Source organism: Tamandua tetradactyla, chromosome 2 (genome assembly GCF_023851605.1).
Source record: "Tamandua tetradactyla isolate mTamTet1 chromosome 2, mTamTet1.pri, whole genome shotgun sequence".
NCBI lineage: Eukaryota > Metazoa > Chordata > Mammalia > Pilosa > Myrmecophagidae > Tamandua > Tamandua tetradactyla.
In genome coordinates, this window is record NC_135328.1 from 63,461,858 (window position 1) to 63,480,229 (window position 18,372).

General features: G+C 37.9%; 1 protein-coding gene across 2 annotated transcripts in view; it reads left to right on the plus strand.

The window, feature by feature from the left end:
• RIGI (RNA sensor RIG-I) overlaps window positions 1-18,372 on the plus strand; it is a 96,338-nt gene that overhangs the window by 72,747 nt on the left and 5,219 nt on the right. For both annotated transcript variants that reach the window (XM_077147974.1, XM_077147973.1), the window contains exons 15-16: window positions 4,461-4,631; window positions 6,902-7,053. In XM_077147974.1, the coding sequence (XP_077004089.1) occupies window positions 4,461-4,631; window positions 6,902-7,053 (323 nt within the window). The remainder of the gene's footprint in view (window positions 1-4,460; window positions 4,632-6,901; window positions 7,054-18,372) is intronic.

The window sequence follows — 18,372 nt, forward strand, 5'->3', positions numbered from 1 at the left end:
GCGTGACCAGTAAGACATAGCTCTATGTCTAATAGCTATATCTGTATATCTAATTTCTACATTTCTTTGCCTAATGTATACCTCTATCTCTGTACCTAATATAGAGACAGAGAAAGATATAGCTATATACTTATGTAGATATAGACATAAAAAGAGATTGATTACAAAGAATTGACTTATGTAATTACGGGGACTGGCAGAGCAAGTTTGATGTCTGTAATGCAAGTGGTCAAGATGTGAAGACAGTGAGCAGGCTGGAACCCCATAGGCATGAGCGGTCATACGTGAGCCAAACTCAGGGAGGGCCTAAGTGCTCTTTTGAAGGGCTCACCAGATTAGTTAGGAACCACCTAGGATGAACCTCCTTTTGATTCATTTAAAGCCAGCAGTTAAGGGCCTAATTACATCTGCAAAATAACTTCAATAGCAACTAGATTAGTGTTTGATTGAAAAACTGGCTATTGTAGTTCACTTAGCAAAGCTGACACAACAAAAAGCCATCACAATACTCAAATGCTGAAGAATACACTGGTTTCTTTCTGTGTACACATTGACATTGCCACCTCTCCTTTGCCTGCAGACAAAGCCAGAGTTATTTTTTTAATACTCTTGCTCAAATTTTCAATTAATAGATTAAGTAAAATAAAAATGTTCTGTTTTTATTTCGTTCCTCTTTATTCAGTAGTTATATAGCTTTTGTGTGTATTATATATTTCACAGTTAAAAATAAATTCCAACGAGACAATTGAAGTCTTTCTGGGTTGATCAGAGAATGAGCAGCTGTCTCTCTCATCACCCAGCAGGTCCTACATGACTCGCTGTCATCCTGGCATTCACATCCATGCACCCCATCCCTTAGTGACTGGCTATGACAGGTCTTCTCTCTGCTCTCCTAGTTAGTGTTTGTAACAAACACCTTTATCCCGTTCCCACTCTGTTAGTCCTTAGTCATCACTTTTGCACTTTCCTTACGCAATTTTTAAACTTCAAGGATTAAAAATTGGATTCTGATCTTGAAAATGTGACCTACTAAATTTAGTCCAAATACCACATTATTGAGGTTGGAATTAAAAGTTCTCTGCAATCTCATTCCACTATGGATTCAACTTGCTTTTCAGACTTCGTCATTCCCCCACAAATAGCTACTCAAAAATATCTTCTTATTTTTTCATTTGTTCATTCATTCATTCAACTACAATATTTATTTAAAGCTTATGCTGTGCCAGGCATTGTGCTCCCAGTGAGCAGCCTCCCTGGTCTCCCACAAAGACCCTCCTCCCGATTCCTATAGAGGTCAGTTCTGCCTCTGTTTTAGTGTTTATCACATTGCATTACAGTTTCCTGTTTCTCTCTTTCCACACAATATGTATACTTCCTTGTGGATAAAAATGGACCTTTTGACTGTTGTGTTCCCATCTAGCTAAGCATAATTGCCAAATAAAGTTTTGATTAGTTGATGAATGAATGGATAAATATTTAGAAATTAATGAAGTATGATGTTTATCCTGGGAATGCTTATTGCCTAGTGGAAGATGATGAGGAAAAGAATTTTTTTGGCCTTAACAAAATATACTTTGGACTGGCAAGAGACTAGGAGAAAAAATTGGAGATTTTATAAATTCTGTTAACTCTGAGGTAGAGACCACTGAATTTGTACCCTCTTTGTACTCACTTTCCTCATCTGTAAAATGGAAATGTTAATAGTACCTCAAAGGGATAATGTCAGTAACAAAATCTGGCCCGCCACCAGTTTTTGTATGACTTGAGCTAAGAATGATTTTTAGGATTTTTTTTTTTTTTCACAATCACACAGTCATGTTGTAAAAACTGTATTGTTATATAATCATCTTCAAGAATCAAGGCTGCTAGAACACAGCTCAACAGTTTCAGGTGCTTCCCTCCAGCCACTCCAGTACACCATAAACTAAAAAGGGGATATCTGTATAATGCATAAGAATAACCTCCAGGATAACCTCTTGACTCTGATTGAAGCCTCTCAGCCACTGAAACTTTGTTTTGTTGCATTTTTCTCTTTCCCCTTCTTTCTCAATGAAATGATTCTGGGTCCTGGCTCATCCCATGAGTTCTGTCCCACATTGCCAGGGAGATTTATACCCCAGGGAGTCATGTCCCATATAGTGGGGGAAAAGCAGTGAGTTCACCTGCCAAGTTGGCTTAGAGAGAGAGACCATATCTGAGCAACAAAAGAGGTTCTGTGGGGGTGATTCTTAGGCATAATTATAAGTAAGCTTAGCCTATCCTTTGCAGGAATAAGTTTCGTAGGGCTCAGCCTATTGATTTGGTTGTCTGTTTTAGGTTATTAAATGGTTGAAAATAATCAAAAAGAGAATATTTCATGACATATGAAATTCAAATTACAGTGTCCATAAAGATAGTTTTAGTGGAACTTAGCTGTATCATTTGTTTACATATTGTCTTTGGCTATAATGCAGAGGTGAAGAATTGCAACCATATGGCCTGTGAATACTAAAATAATTACTCTCTGGCCCTTTACAGAAGAATTTGCCAAACAGGTTTAGATAAATGCCTGGCATATGTTGAGTGCTCAATAAATATTAAATGTTAGCTATTAGTCATATATACATGTTTTATACAGTGGTCTACAGTGTGTTTGGTTTTGGTTTTACTGAGACCATGTGGATCTGAAAGGAATAGGAGCTATGTATCTTTAAAAAAGAGGACTCTGGATAAAGAAAACTCTAAAATAAAATCAAATAATATTTAGGGATTTTTTTAAACAACTTTCTAAACGAAACTGGTGGCATTTTAATTTTCATAACTTTGAATTATAAAGATCCATAGATCTTTCTACAAATTCTGAAAGCTCACTGTCAGCTAGGTAAAGGAAGGTGATATTACCTTCTTCTTCCTGCCTGAGATGGGTCTGCCCTGTGAAGATGGAGATCAGAAGGTGGTACAACTAATACATAAATATAGATGGCTCTTTAGGACCCATAAAGTTTGAATTTTAGTATGCATTTTCTTTGAGCCACCATTTTGGATGTTTGCCATAATTACACCAACTGGGAAATTATCACATTCTAACTTCACTCTGTATTCAGATAATTTAAATTTAGTCGCAAGATCATTAGGATATTAGAAGGCAGTGATGACTATCTTAATCAAGATCCTTTCTTCTCCCCAAGTATCAGAAATCCATTTTGACTAGTCCAAGCAAATGGGAGGTTGGTTCCCTTGGAACCCAAGATCAGGAAGTACATTTGTGTTTCATGAGCAAATGAAACCAGAGACTAGAAAGTTTTCCAGATCAAGCACTTCTGCCTTGTTGTTTCCCCCAGGCTGCTCTTTCTGCATCTCCACTTAGAACTACCCTATACTTGTTTCCAAATAATTCCAAAAGGGAGAATTTGATTGGCCCATTTTGGTTCAAATACTTATTTCAGTCTAGCCAGAGGGACAGTATTTGTATAAATTAGGATAGTCTAATTGCTCTAATAGACAACCCCCAAATCTCAGGGGTGTAACACAGTAGAAATTATTTCTTGCTTCTGTCACAGTTCATTGCAGATAGGTGGGGGTGAGGGCTCTGCTCCATGTACCTCTCCACATTTGGAGATCCAGCTACTTCCATAGTATGTGTCTGCCTTCCCTGTGGCCTCCAAAACCTTCATTTGACCTGCTGATGAAGAATGAGGATTTTTAGGGGCCAGGTTTGCATGATATTAGTGAGAATTAAATCATGGGACTCCACCTAGCTACAAGGGAGGCTGGGAAATATAATTTAGGTGTGTGCCCAGCAGAGAAAGAAATAGGTGATGAACACATAACATTGCCTCTGCCATAGAGAAACATAATAAAATTGAAGGTACCCAGAGTTTCAACCTTATGGGTATGGCAGGGAACAATTCTTAGGGAACAGAAGTATGGTGAGGGCAGATCCCCAAAATATAAGTGCACACTATTTGGGTTCTAGACTTAAGTTCAAGACCTGATGCTGCTACTAGCTTATCATTGGAATTTCACCTATAAAAGGGAATCATAGCATTTGCCCCATTTATCTAAAGGTGCTTTGTGAAGCTCCAGTGAATTAAGTAGATATGAAAATGTTCTGTCACCTGTAAACCACTTACAAATATAAAGGTGATACTATTTAGCCACTGGCATTTTTTAGAAGAATCATTGTCTTTCTTGGTATTACATGTCTGAAGTCACACAACTTGTAAGTGCCAGAGCTGAAATGTGAATCCAGGCAATGTTGCAAGAGAATCCAAGCTGTTCAGTGTCACCCCAAATGTCCTCTCTAAAATGAGTGAAATAGACCCTACTGCCTGGTTGTTGTGAGATCATGACTATAAAGCACTTACCACAATACTTGGCATATATACATATATATAAGCATTCCTTAATTAATAGTTACTTTTATCAAGGTAAACATACCTCTTCGTTAAGTTGAACAATACCTTCTGACTCCGGCACAGGTATGACCCTCCCAGCTCAGAAGAGTATATTGGACATTTTCAGAACCAGTGGCGATAACAAGATTTTGATTGTCACCTCAGTTGCTGATGAAGGCATTGACATTGCTCAGTGTAACCTAGTCATCCTATATGAGTATGTGGGCAACGTCATCAAAATGATCCAAACCAGAGGTGAGAGACACTTGGATACACTTACTACATGACTGCCATTTTTATCTGGTTTGTTTGTGTGTCTGCCATTCTGGTCTTTCTCCTTTACCAAGCTGTAGTTCGTGTGTGACCACGGCATGGATGACTCTGGTATCACTGGCCCTAAAGGTAGCTTACTTGGTCAGGCCTGGGTGGTCACAGTTTATGTCCATTAGCATATACCCTATTTTGCTTATTGTTCCTACTATATGCTGCTTAATTGCCCAACATTGGCTGATATATACATGCAAAAGTAATTCCAGCTTGGGTAGAAGCCTTGCCAGTCAGCACTTGGACCTTTCATGGTTGTGCTTGTGGTGCTGGTGGGCCCTTTGTATTCCGAAAGAGACGCTCCATGGAGTTCCCAGAACAGACAGCCTCCTAAATAGTTCCTCCTCCTTTTTCTTTCCCTTTTTCCAATTTCTGTAACAGTTGCCGCACTACTTTCCCTGAAAAAACAGCTCTGAGTATGCCACTTCATTATATAGGAATTCCAGTGGTTCCCCCAATTACTTGATGTTAAAGAATTTTTAAAATCTAGCACCCAATTATCTTTCCAGTCTTATTCTCCATTCTTCCCCTTTATTCATTGTTCACTCCAGCTAATCTTACTTCATAATTTATTCCTTGTAGAAGTCTGTGGACATCTTCCTCTGTACCTCTGCTGGTGCTTTTTGTCTTACCTCTTCTCCTGCCTCCATATGATCTGTTGCTAATGTCCCCAACCAGAAATAATCTCTTTGCATGCCCAAATGTTTATATCTTTTTTTCTTATGGTACTCATAATTTTCCACCTGTGACCTGGTGGTTGTGAAAATATCACATTTTCTTTTGCCTAGAAGATTCTTTGTTTTTTATTAATTTTTAAATTTTTTAAAAAAATACCAAAAAACACCAAACGCAAACATTCTTAACTTTTGATCATTCCATTCTACATATATATTATCAGTAATTCACAATATCATCACTAGCTGCATATTCATCATCATGATCATTTCTTGGAATATTTGCATCTGTTCAGAAAAAGAAATAAAAAGAAAACAGAAGAAAAACTATACATACCATACCCCTTACCCCTCCCTTTCATTGATCACTAGCATTTCAAACTAAATTTATTTTGACATTTGTTCCCCCTATTATTTATTTTTATTCCATACATTTTACTCGTCTGTTGATAAGGTCGATAAAAGGAGCATCAGACACACAGGTTTTCACAATCACACAGTCACATTGTGAAAGCTGTATCATTATACAGTCATCTTCAGGAAACATGGCTACCGGAACACAGCTCTACATTTTCAGGCAGTTCCCTCCAGCCTCTCCATTACATCTTGAATAACAAGGTGATATCTATTTAATGCGTAAGAATAACCTCCAGGATAACCTCTCGTCTCTGTTTGAAATCTCTCAGCCATTGATACTTTATTTTTTCTCATTTCTCTCCTCCCCCTTTTGGTCGAGAAGGTTTTCTCAATCCTTAGATGCCGAGTCTCAGCTCATTCTTGGGGTTTTCTCAATCCCTTGATACTGAGTTTCAGCTCATTCTAGGGGTTTTCTCAATCCCTTGATGCTGAGTCTCAGCTCATTCTAGGATTTCTGTCCCATGTTGCCAGGAAGGTCCACACCCTGGGAGTCATGTCCCACGTAGACAGGGCGGAAGGTGGTGAGTTTGCTTGTTGTGTTGGCTGGAGAGAGTCCACATCTGAGCAACAAAAGAGGTTCTCTTGGGGGTGACTCTTAGGCCTAATTTTAAGTAGGCTTGACCTATCCTTTGCGGGGTTAAGTTTCATATGAACAAACCCCAAGATTGGGGGCTCAGCCTATAGCTTTGGTTGTCCGCACTGCTTGTGAGAATATCAAGAATTCAACTTGGGGAAGTTGAATTTTCCCCCTTTAGTTCTTGAGAGAGGATCTATTTATTCATCATAGAGGCCTCATACTGCTTTACAGAAGGGTTCGGGATGGATTTTCCTCAAAACACTGCTTCTGATAATGTCCAGTCACCCTGCACTCCTGGAGACCCGAGTCTAAGGTAGAGCAAGTCTAAAGTAGGTAGGGATCATCCATATGTTTAATGTGAGGGTCACACCTCCATAAGAGTACATACTTCAGCAGCTCAGCTTCCTTAGAAAGTAGGATTCAGTGAACCAAAAATGAATTTTAGAAATACCTCTATCCTTTTATTCATGTTTCTCAGATCGTATTATATTCTTAAGTCAAAGGCAGCAAATCAAATATGTATTTTCTGACAGGCAGAGGAAGAGCAAAAGGCAGCAAGTGCTTTCTTTTGACCAGTAATGCTGATGTAATTGCCAAAGAAAAGATAAACATATACAAAGAAAAGTTGATGAATGACTCCATTTTAAGCCTCCAGGAATGGGATGAAGCAGTATTTAAAGAAAAGGTAAGTCTTTTCATCTGTGTTAATTTTTCAGAATCTGACCATAAATAACAAACAGAGGATACATGCCTGGTGGATACCTTTTAGCATATTGGTCAGAGAGGGTGCATTAAAACACCAAGTTTGTGCTTAAAGTTTTGTCCTTCAGCAAACATCAACTCCATCTGTTTTTTTACATCTTGTAAGTGAGAACTAAAAGGCAAACTGAGCAAGAATTGCCCTTAATTTGACAGTTCATTTTGGGAACACCAAAGCCTACAAGACCCAGATCTTAGTTTCTTCCTCAAGTCTCTCTGTCTAATATCTGAAGCGTACTCAGAGGAGAGCTCCCAGTTCACTTTGCAGCTATGGACAGCAGCTTACATGGGAGTGGCACACCTGTTCAGTTCAGCCTCTTGGTAGTGACCTTTATTTTATTGCAATTTCCTTTATAACACAAAAGCATGAAACCAGATTGGAGAAAATCAAGAAACATATACATATAGCATGCACACATACTTTCTCCAGTTCCTTGGCAGAGATTTTCATCTCAAAGAATCTCTGGGTGAATTATTAACATGGCAGGGCTTGGGGAGAGTTCCAACAAAAGTTTCAACAAATATCAGTTCTGTAACAAGCTGTGTGACCTTGGGCAGTTTCTCTACCTTTTGAATCATCAGTATTCTCATTGGCAAAGTGGGGAAATAAAGGTATCTAATTAACTCACAGGGCAGTGGTAAGGATGAAATGAGAGCTATACAGTACATGCATAGCACATGCCCAGTATAAAGTAAGTGTTCAAAAAGTGAGCATTACTTGGGCAGAGTGGTATGGTAAACATTCACTTCATGACGACGAACCTTACAATTCATTAGACCACTCCATAGTGTCCATTATTTTAAAAAGTCATAATCTCTAGGCTTGGTAACGTATTGAGAAGTAATAAGCTAAAGCAAGTTAATAACTTATTTTAGGGACAAATTACAACATCATGTCAGTGTTTACTCATTTTAAAAAACATTTCTTAAAGTTTGGAGACCAAGACATTTAAAAATACCTCTTCCTTATTTTCAATGAACTGTATAATTAGAAGAAGAAATTATATAATTCTTTTAATTTTTTTTAAAAAAACGTTTTTTATTGTCTAGCACAATATATAAAGAAAGAAAAAAAGAAAAAGCAATGATTTTCAAAGTACACTTCAACAAGTAGTTACAGAACAAATTTCAGAGTTTGTTACGGGTTATCATTCCACTATTTCAGATATTTTCTTCTAGCTGCTCTAAAACTCTAGAGGTTAGAGGAAATATTTGTTTTTTGTGAAAAATAACATAAATACAAAAAAGCAATAAATTTCAAATCACATCGCAGCAATTAGTTGTAGAAGACATTTCAGTTTGGTATTGGTTACAGTTCCACAATTTTAGGTTTTTACTTTTAACTCCTCTAAGATACTGGACCTGAAAAGAAATATCAATATAATGATTTAGCAATCATATTAGCTTGTTAAACTCTAACTTTTCTGAATAATTCCGTGACCTTTGATCTTTCTCCCACTCTTTTTTTTACCATATGATCATTCCATTCTTGTTACATAATCAACAACTCACAATATCATTACATAGTTGTATATGCATTATAATGATTATTTCTTAGAACATTTGCATCAATTCAGAAAAAGAAGTAAAAAGACAATGGAAAAAAATTTCATACATACCATATCCCTTACCTCTCCCTTTCATTGATCATTAGCATTTCAATCTACTAAATTTATTTTAACATTTGTTCCCCTTATTATTTATTTATTTTAATCCATATGTTTTACTCGTCTGTCGATAAAATAGATAAAAGGAGCATCAGACACAAGCACACAATCACACTGCAAAAGGTCGCATAAGCACACAGTCACACTGCAAAAGCTATATCATTATACAGTCATCTTCAAGAAACATGGCTACTGGAGCACAGCTGTACATTTTCAGGCAGTTCCCTCAAGCCTCTCAATTAAACCTTAATTAAACACGTGTTATCTATTTAATGCATAAGCATAACCTCCAGGATAACCTATTGACTCTGTTTGGAATCTCTCAGCCATTGTCACTTTATTTTATCTCATTTCACTCTTCCTCCTTTCGGTTGAGAAGGTTTACTCAAACCTTTGGTGCTGAGTCCCAGCTCATTCTAGGATTTCTGTCCCATGTTGCCAGGAAGGTCCACACCCCTGGGAGTCATGTCCTATGTAGAGAGGGGGAGGACAGTGAGTTTGTTTGCCATGTTGGCTGAGAGAGAGAGAGGCCACATCTAAGCAACAGAGGAGGTTCTCTTGGGGGTGACTCTGAGGCCTAATTTTAAGTAGGCTTAGTATGTCCTTTGCAGGGTTAAGTTTCTTATGAACAAACCCCAATATGGGGGGCTCAGCCTATTGTTTGTCTCCACTGCTTGTAAGAATATCAAGAAGTCTCCACTTGGGGAAGTTGAATTTCCCCCCTTTCTCACCATTCCCCCAAGGGGACTTTGCAAATACTTTTTTATTCACTGTTCAAATCACTGTGGGACTTATCAGGGCATCACTCTGGACAAACCTACAAAATCTTATACCGTCTCAGTCTTTATCATCTGTCTTTCCTTCTGATTTCATTTGTGCCCCCACCCCTCCTCCCTCTATCTTTCTCACATTCAGCTTCATTCAATGTTCTAACATTATTATTCTGTTACAGTTAGGTTGTATTGTGCTATCCATTTCCGAAGTTTTACAATCAGTCCTGTTGCACAATCTATATCCCTTCCGCTCCAATTACCCAATATCTACCCTATTTCTATTTCCTGATGGTCTCTGTTACCAACTGAAATTCTCCAAGTTCGTTCAGTACTGTCAGTTCATATCAGGGAGACCATACAGTATCTGTCCTTTTGTTTCTGGCTAATCTCACTCAGCATAATGTCCTTAAGGTCCATCCATGTTGTTACATACTTCATAACTTTATTCTGTCTTAAAGCTGCATAATATTCCATTGTATGTATGTACCACAGGTTGTTTAGCCACTCATCTGGTAATGGACATTTGGGCTGTTTCCATCTCTTGGCAATTGTAAACAATGCTGCTATAAACATTGGTGTGCAAATGTCCATTTGTGTCCTCTGAGTAGAAACCTAGCAGTGGTATTGCGGGTCATATGGCAATTCTGTACTTAGCTTACTGAGGAACTGCCAAACTGCCTTCCACAGTGATTGTACCATTTGACATTCCCACCACAGTGGATAAGTGTGCCTCTTTCTCCATATCCTCTCCAGCACTTGTCATTTTTCTGTTTTATTGATAGTGGCCATTCTGGTGGGTGTGAGATGAAATCTCATTGTGGTTTTAATTTGCATTTCTCTAATAGCCGGAGAGGTTGAGCATCTTTTCATGTGCCATTTGGCCATTTGTATTTCCTCTTCTGAGAAGTGTCTGTTCAAGTCTTCTGCCCGTTTTGTAATTGGGTTGGCTGTCTTTCTGTTGTTGAGTTGAACAATCTCTTTATATATTCTGGATACTAGACCTTTATATAATATATCATTTCCAAATATTGTCTCCCATTGTGTAGGCTGTCTTTTTACTTTCTTGATGAAGTTCTTTGATGTGCAAAAGTGTTTAATTTTGAGGAATTCCCATTTCTATCTTTCTTTCTTCAGTGCTCATGCTTTAGGTGTAAGGTCTAGGAAACCATCTCCTATTATAAGATTTATAAGATATTTCCCTACATTTTCTTCTAACAATTTTATGGTCTTAGATCTAATGTATAGCTGTTTGATCCATTTTGAGTTAATTTTTGTATAGGGTGTCAGATATGGATCCTCTTTCATTCTTTTACATGTGGATATCCAGTTCTCTAGGCAACATTTATTGAAGAGACTGTTCTGTCCCAAGGTGAGTTGGCTTGACTGCCTTATCAAAGATCAATTGTTCACAGATGAGAGGGTCTATATCTGAACACTCTGTTCAATTCCATGGGTTAGTATATCTATCTTTATGCAAGTATCATGCTGTTTTGGCCACTGTAGCTTCATAATATGCCTTAAAGTCAGGTAGTGTGAGACCTCTGACTTAATTTTTCTTCTCAGGATACTTTCAGCTATTCGGGGCACCCTGCCCTTCCAGATAAATTTGGTTATTGGATTTTCTATTTCTGAAAAGTAAGTTTTTGGGATTTTAATTGGTATTGCATTGAATCTGTAAATCAGTTTAGGTAGAATTGACATGTTAACTATATTTAGTCTTCCAGTCCATGAACACGGTATGCCCGTCCATTTATTTAGGTCTTCTGTGATTTCTTTTGACAATTTCTTGTAGTTTTCTTTCTATACGTCTTTTGAATCTTTAGTTAAATTTATTCCTAAATATTTCATTCGTTTGGTTGCAATTGTAAATGGAATTTTTTTCTTGATTTCCCTCAGATTTTCATTACTATTGTATAGAAACACTACAGATTTTAGAGTGTTGATCTTGTAACCTGCCACTTTGCTGTACTCACTTATTAGCTCTAGTAGTTTTGCTGTGGATTTTTCGGGGTTTTCGACATATAGTATCATATCATCCACAAACAGTGAGAGTTTTACTTCTTCCTTTCCAATTTTGATGCCTTGTATTTCTTTTTCTTGTCTAATTGCTCTGGCTAGAACTTCCAACACAATGTTGAATAACAGTGGTGATAGTGTACATCCTCGTCTTGTTCCTGCTCTTAGGGGGATAGTTTTCAGTTTTTCCCCATTAAGGGTGATTTAGCTGTGGGTTTTTCATATATTCCCTTTATCGTGTTCAGGAAGTTCCCTTGTATTCCTATCCTTTGAAGTGCTTTCAACAAGAAAGGATGTTGAATTTTGTCAAATGCCTTTTTGGCATCAATCAAGATGATCATGTGGTTTTTCTGCTTTGATTTGTTGATATGGTATATTACATTAATTGATTTTCTTATGTTGAACAATCCTTGTATACCTGGGTTGAATCCTGCTTGGTCATGGTGTATAATTCTTTTAATGTGCTGCTAGATTCAATTTATAAGAATTTTGTTGAGGATTTTTGCATCTATATTCATTAGAGAGATTGGTCTGTAGTTTTCTTTTCTTGTAATATCTTTGTCTGGCCTTGGTATGAGGGTGATGTTAGCTTCATAGAATGAGTTAGGTAGCTTCCCCACCTCTTCAATTTTTTTGAAGAGTTTGAAAGGACTGGTACTAATTCTTTCTTGAATGTTTGGTAGAATTCATATGTGAAGCCATCTGGTCCTGGACTTTTCTTTTTGGGGAGCTTCTTAATGAGTGATTCAGTTTCTTTACTTGTGATTGGTTTGTTGAGGTTGTCTATTTCTTCTTGAGTCAATGTTGGTTGTTCATGACTTTCTAGGAAGTTGTCCATTTCATCTACATTGTCAAGTTTATTAGCATAAAGTTGTTCATAGTATCCTGTCATTATTTCCTTTATTTCTGTGGGGTCAGTGGTTATGTCTTCTCCTCCATTTCTGATTTTATTTATTTGCATCCTGTCTCTTATTCTTTTTGTCAACCTTGCTAAGGGTCCATCAACCTTATTGATTTTCTCATAGATCCAACTTCTGTTTTTGTTGATTATCTTGATTGTTTTCATGTTCTCAATTTCATTCATTTCTGTTCTAATCTTCATTATTTCTTTTCTTTTGTTTGCTTTGGGGTTAGTTTGCTGTTCTTTCTCTAGTTCTTCCAAGTAGACCATTAATTCTTTGATTTTTGCTCTTTCCTCTTTTTTGATTTATGGCAATTAATTTTCCTCTTAGCACTGCCTTTGCTGCATCCCATCAATTTTGATATGTTGTGTTTTCTTTTTCATTAGCCTCAAGATATTTACTGATTTCTCTGGTAATTTCTTCCTTGACCCACTGGTTGTTTAAGAGTGTGTTGTTGAGCCTCTATATATTTGTGAATTTTCTGGCACTCTGCCTATTATTGATTTCCAACTTCCTTTATGATCTGAGAAAGTGTTTTGTATGATTTCAATCTTTTTAATTTATTGAGACTTGCTTTGTGACCCAGCGTATGGTCTATCCATGAGAATGATCCATGAGCATTTGAGAAAAAGGTATGTTGGGGTATAATGTTCTTTAGATGTCCGTTAGATTAGGTCATTTATTGTCTTACTCAAATTCTCTGTCTCTTTATTGATCCTCTGTCTAGATGTTCTATACATTGATGAGAGGTGAATTGAAGTCTCCAACTATTATGGTAGATGTGTCTGTTTCTCTTTTCACTGTTTGCCTCATGTATTTTGGAGCATTCTGGCTTGGTGCATAAATATTTATGATTGCTATGTCTTCTTGTTGAATTGTTCCTTTTATTAATACATAGTGTCCTTCTTTGTCTCTTTTAACTGTTTTACATTTGAAGTCTAATTTGTTGGATATTAGTATAGCTACTTCTGCTCTTTTCTGATTGTTATTTGCATGAAATATCTTTTCTGAACCTTTCACTTTCAACCTATGTTTATCTTTGGGTCTAAGATGCATTTCCTGTAGACAGCATGTAGATGAGTCCTGTTTTTTAATCCATTCTGCCAGTCTGTGTCTTTTGATTGGAGAGTTTAATCCATTAATATTTAGCGTTATTACCATACTGGCAGTACTTTCTTCTGCCATTTTGCCTTTGAATTTTATATGTCATATCTAATTTTCCTTCTTTTTACCTTTACTCATAGTCTTCATTTCTACACTGTTCTTTACACCACTCTCTCCTGTCTTTTCCTGTCTGTCCCTAGTGCTCCCTTTAGTATTTCTTGCAGAGCTGGTCTCTTGATCACAAGTTCTCTCAGTGATTTTTTGTCTGAGAATGTTTTTATTTCCCCCTCATTCTTGAAGGACAATTTTGCTGTATATAGAATTCTTGGTTGGCAGTTTTTGTCTTTTAGTAACTTAAATATATCATTCCACTGTTTCTTGCCTCCATGGTTTCTGCTGAGAAATCTATGCATAGTCTTATTGGGCTTTGCTTGTATGTGGTGGATTACTTTTTTCTTGCTGCTTTCAAAATTCTCTCTTTCTCTTTGACATCTGACATTCTGATTAGTAAGTGTCTTGGAGTACATCTATTGGATCTATTCTTTTTGGGGTATTCTGCGCTTCTTGGTTCTGTAATTTTAAGTCTTTTGTAAAAGTTGGGAAATTTTCAGTGAGAATTTCCTCTATTAGTTTTTCTCCTCCTTTTCCCTTCTCTTCTCCTTCTGGTACACTCACAACACGTATATTCGTGCGCTTCATGTTGTCATTCAATTCCCCAGTCCCTGCTGATATTTCTCCATTCTTTTCCCTGTATTTTCTTTTGCTTGTTGGATTTCAGATGTTCCATCCTTCAGTTCACTAATCCTAAGTTTTGCCTCTTGAAATCTAACATTGTAGGTTTCCATTTTTTTTAATCTCTTCTACTATGCCTTTCATTCCCATAAATTCTGTGATTTATTTTTTCAGACTTTCAATTTCTTCTTTTTGTTCATTCCTTGCCTTCTGTATATCCTCCCTCCATTCGTCGATTTGATTTTTGATGAGGTTTTCCATGTCTGTTTGAACATTCTGAATTAATTGTTTCAACCCCTGTATCTCATTTGAATTGTTGGTTTGTTCCTTTGACTGGGCCATATCTTCAATTTTCCTAGTATGATTCGTTATTTTTTTTGCTGGTGTCTAGGCATTTAATTACCTTAATTATTTTATTCTGGAGATTGTTTTCAGTTTTTTTTTAACCTAGGATTTTCTTGCTGGATGACTGTGTTGTCTGTCTGTTCTTTGACATTCAGTCCAGCTTATTCTAGTCCTCTAGCTTAGGTTTTGTTTAACAGATCAGAATTTTTCAGTTCTTGCCCTGCCTGTAATGGTGCCTTCCCCCACCCCCACCCCGCCTCCACTTAAGGAGTGTCTACTTAGGTATTATAGGTCCCAGCCAGATTTTCCCAGACCAAATCCAGACACTTTTCCTCTAAGGAGGAAAGTGTCACCTGCGTCATTTTTCCCTGAGGGTGAGACCCAGCAGGTTGAAAAACTTTCCTACGAAGCCTCTGGACTCTGTTTTTGCTATCCCGCCTGGTACATGGTGCTTGTCTGCCTGTGGGTCCCACCAGCATAAGGTAATGTGGTACCTTTAACTTCAGTAGACTTTCCCTTCTGGGAGTATGGTTGAGACAGAGGAGAAGTTGTAGGCTGGCTTTAATCTCTTCACTTTTCCAGGCCCTAGGGTCTAAATTCCTTGAAGGAGGGATTCCAGCTGAGCTGGGCCCCACCCCTCACCCAGGGAAGGCACAGGCTCCAGACAAACTCTTAAGACAAGCCCATTTCTGCCTATGCCTGGAGCAGTTGGAACCTGAGAAGCCTTGCAGTTTGTATCCAAACAGCAGCCAAGCCATAGAAACACGGCCACAAAAAAAGAAAATGAAAAATCTTTTCAGAGCAGGATCCCTATTCCTCGGGTTTGCAATCAAGAGCAAAGTTGGTACATTGCTCTGTGTATCTCCGGGTCCTCTGTGCCTTCTCCCTTCCTTCAGGGCCCAGACCTTTTCAAATCCAAAAAAAACCTGGTTTTCTTTTTTCCTTTTTCCATCAGCCCTGCCCCCTCTGCGCAGGGGCAAAAACCAGTGCCCTCCACTTTTACTCGAGGTTCAGTTGAGTTGGGGGCCTAGTTTTAGTAGTCAGAATTTGTCATTTAATTCCACAATTGGTGTTTGGTTGCACTCAGCCCCTGCTGCTGACAAAGTCTCTTTCCTTTCCCCTCAGGAACAGCCTGTCGGGGAGGGGTGCTGGCTGCCGTGCCTTGGGGAACTCAACGGTTCTGGGTGGGCTCGCAGCCGGTCCATCCGGTCCAGACTGGTGTACACTCTGTGTCCAGTCACCAATGTGGCTCCACACAGATGTTCTGTACTATTTCTGGCTATTTATTAGTTGCTCTGGAGGACGAACTAAATCCCACACCTCACTAAGCCACCATCTTGGCCTAAAGACCTCTTCTTTTAATTTTACTGAGAATAGTGTTCTTTTCACTGAGTTTCCTCCCTATATTTAAAAAAATAGTGATATTTCCAGTAAAAGCTTTAAGACCATACTGAACCTTCATAACCACAACCTACTTTTTGTCTCTTCCACTCAGTGACATAGTACTTAGACTCATATGTGACAGAAGCAATAGAGTGGAAGTCGGTTGATGAAACAGGATGTAGGTTAGACAGTTATGGGCATTATTTTGTAGGCAGTATTAAGATGAGGTAGTGCAGTGAGGAAAAATGGGTGTATCTGCAGAATCAGGTTTTTAATAGAATTTTGGGTTTCCCTGACACCCATAGCTAGAAGGCAGGTAGAGATGATAAAAGAATGAGAGGAAGCCCAGAACAAGCATTGTAGGCATCACTGGACACTGGATTGGCCCTGGTGGCACAGCCAGGGGGCTAGAATCTTGGTGACATCCCTTTCCTGTCATAGACGACCAGTCCCAGCTGCTTTGCTGAAAGAAGGCTTTGCTTTCAAAGGCTTAGTGGAAGTATAATGAAACAGAGAAAACTTTAATAGTGTTAAAGCTAAAAGGAACGAAACAGAGAAACTTTAATAGTCTGAAACCTAAAAGGAATTATGGCTGTTAGGGTGAGACCCCCTTTTGGGTTGGATTTGAGCACCAATCTCTGCATATCAGCTGGAACAGAAGGAAGAAACTCTGCAGAAAAGAGGGGAAATGTTTGGACCTCCTTGGGGCATCCTGGGAATAGATAGACCTACAGGCAAGGAGTGCCTGCAGACTGTAAGCGTCTTCCCCAGCCCACAGCTGTGTCGTCTGTTATCTCCCTGTGGCAGGGCTGCACTGGGACACCCTGTGGTTCCTCTGAGGCCATCTTCACATGTAGAGGGTCCACATGTATCCCAGACATAATTTCCATGATGACAGCCTCAGGATTGCAGTATTTCATGTGGAAGAAGATGGCATAAAGGGCATTTTTTGCCAGTTCTGGTCTAGAAGAGTTATCTGGGAGTCAAAATGAGGAAGGCTATTTTTCCTTCCTCATGGAATAGAGAACAAGATATGAGGGGAAAGAAAGTTCATTTTCATCAACATGATGTGTATCCATGATTGCACACAACCTGGGTTTTGTAGTTTTGGTTTTCTTTACCTTAATGCCTGGAGTTAGACTTCTTCTGCAACCACAGGTGTGTGTGTGTATGTGTGTGTTTGTGTGTGTAGATTTAATTTGTGGCTTCGATTGGGCCTCTTTATCCAGTTATTTAATTTTTACTTAGTTTTAAGTATAGCAGTAATAGTTTTAACTAAGATTTATATTTGTTGCCTATAGTAACATTTTAAATATTTGATATTACTAGTATTTAATACTAGTAATTTTAGTATTTAAAACTAAGAAGGCAAGTTTATATTTTTACCCTCTTCCAAATACTTACCTTCTAACCTCAAATTGCCTCAAGTAATTATTAGAACCATAATATAAGAAAAGGAAATTAAAGTTAAAATTGTTCTTAGGGAAATATTTATCATGTAACCTAGGAATTTGTCCAAATGAAAGAATGGGATAAGTACATAGAATGTAACAGTTTTATAATAGTGAAAAGTTGAAGTAAAAATAGGAATTATAAACATCCTTTATTTTTACAAAAACAATGAATATAATTTTAGTTGGGATGGGATGAGGAGCCTAATTTTTTATATTAATCAAATTTTATTTGCATTTGAAGCAGTACAGAGATCAGTAGATTCACTATGGATACTCAGTAACCAGTGAGATGATATAAGGGGGAGGGAGATACTCTAACTCACACATGTGGGAACACTGATTCTCCACGAGGTCCTGAACATGCTTTGCTGTTATCAATTCATTCATACCACACAGCCATCCATACAGTAGAGTCTCTTACTGTATCACTTTATAGGAGGGAAACTGAGGCATAAAGAGTTTCTGTACGTCTAAGTCAAACAGCTAGTTAGTGATAGAGCTGAGATTAAAGCCAGGCTGTCTGGTAAAACCTATCCATTTAAGCACCATGCCTGCCACCCAAACCAGAAATGTTTAAGGCATAAAAAATGACAGTTACAAAAATGTAACTGAGAGATATGGATGAAATTAAGCCAAAAGAAGAGACACATCATGCTCTTTAATGGAATGATTGAATATTTTAAATATGTATTCACCCCCAAATTCTCTTAAAGGTGTGTCACAATCCCTGATTAAAGTATAAACAATTTTTTTAAATTGATAAAATGGTTACAGGGTTCACAGAGAAGAATAAATAGATGACGATAGCTATGACATTTTTGGAAAAATAATAATAAGCAAGGCTTGCCCCACCCAGTGCTAAAGGACAA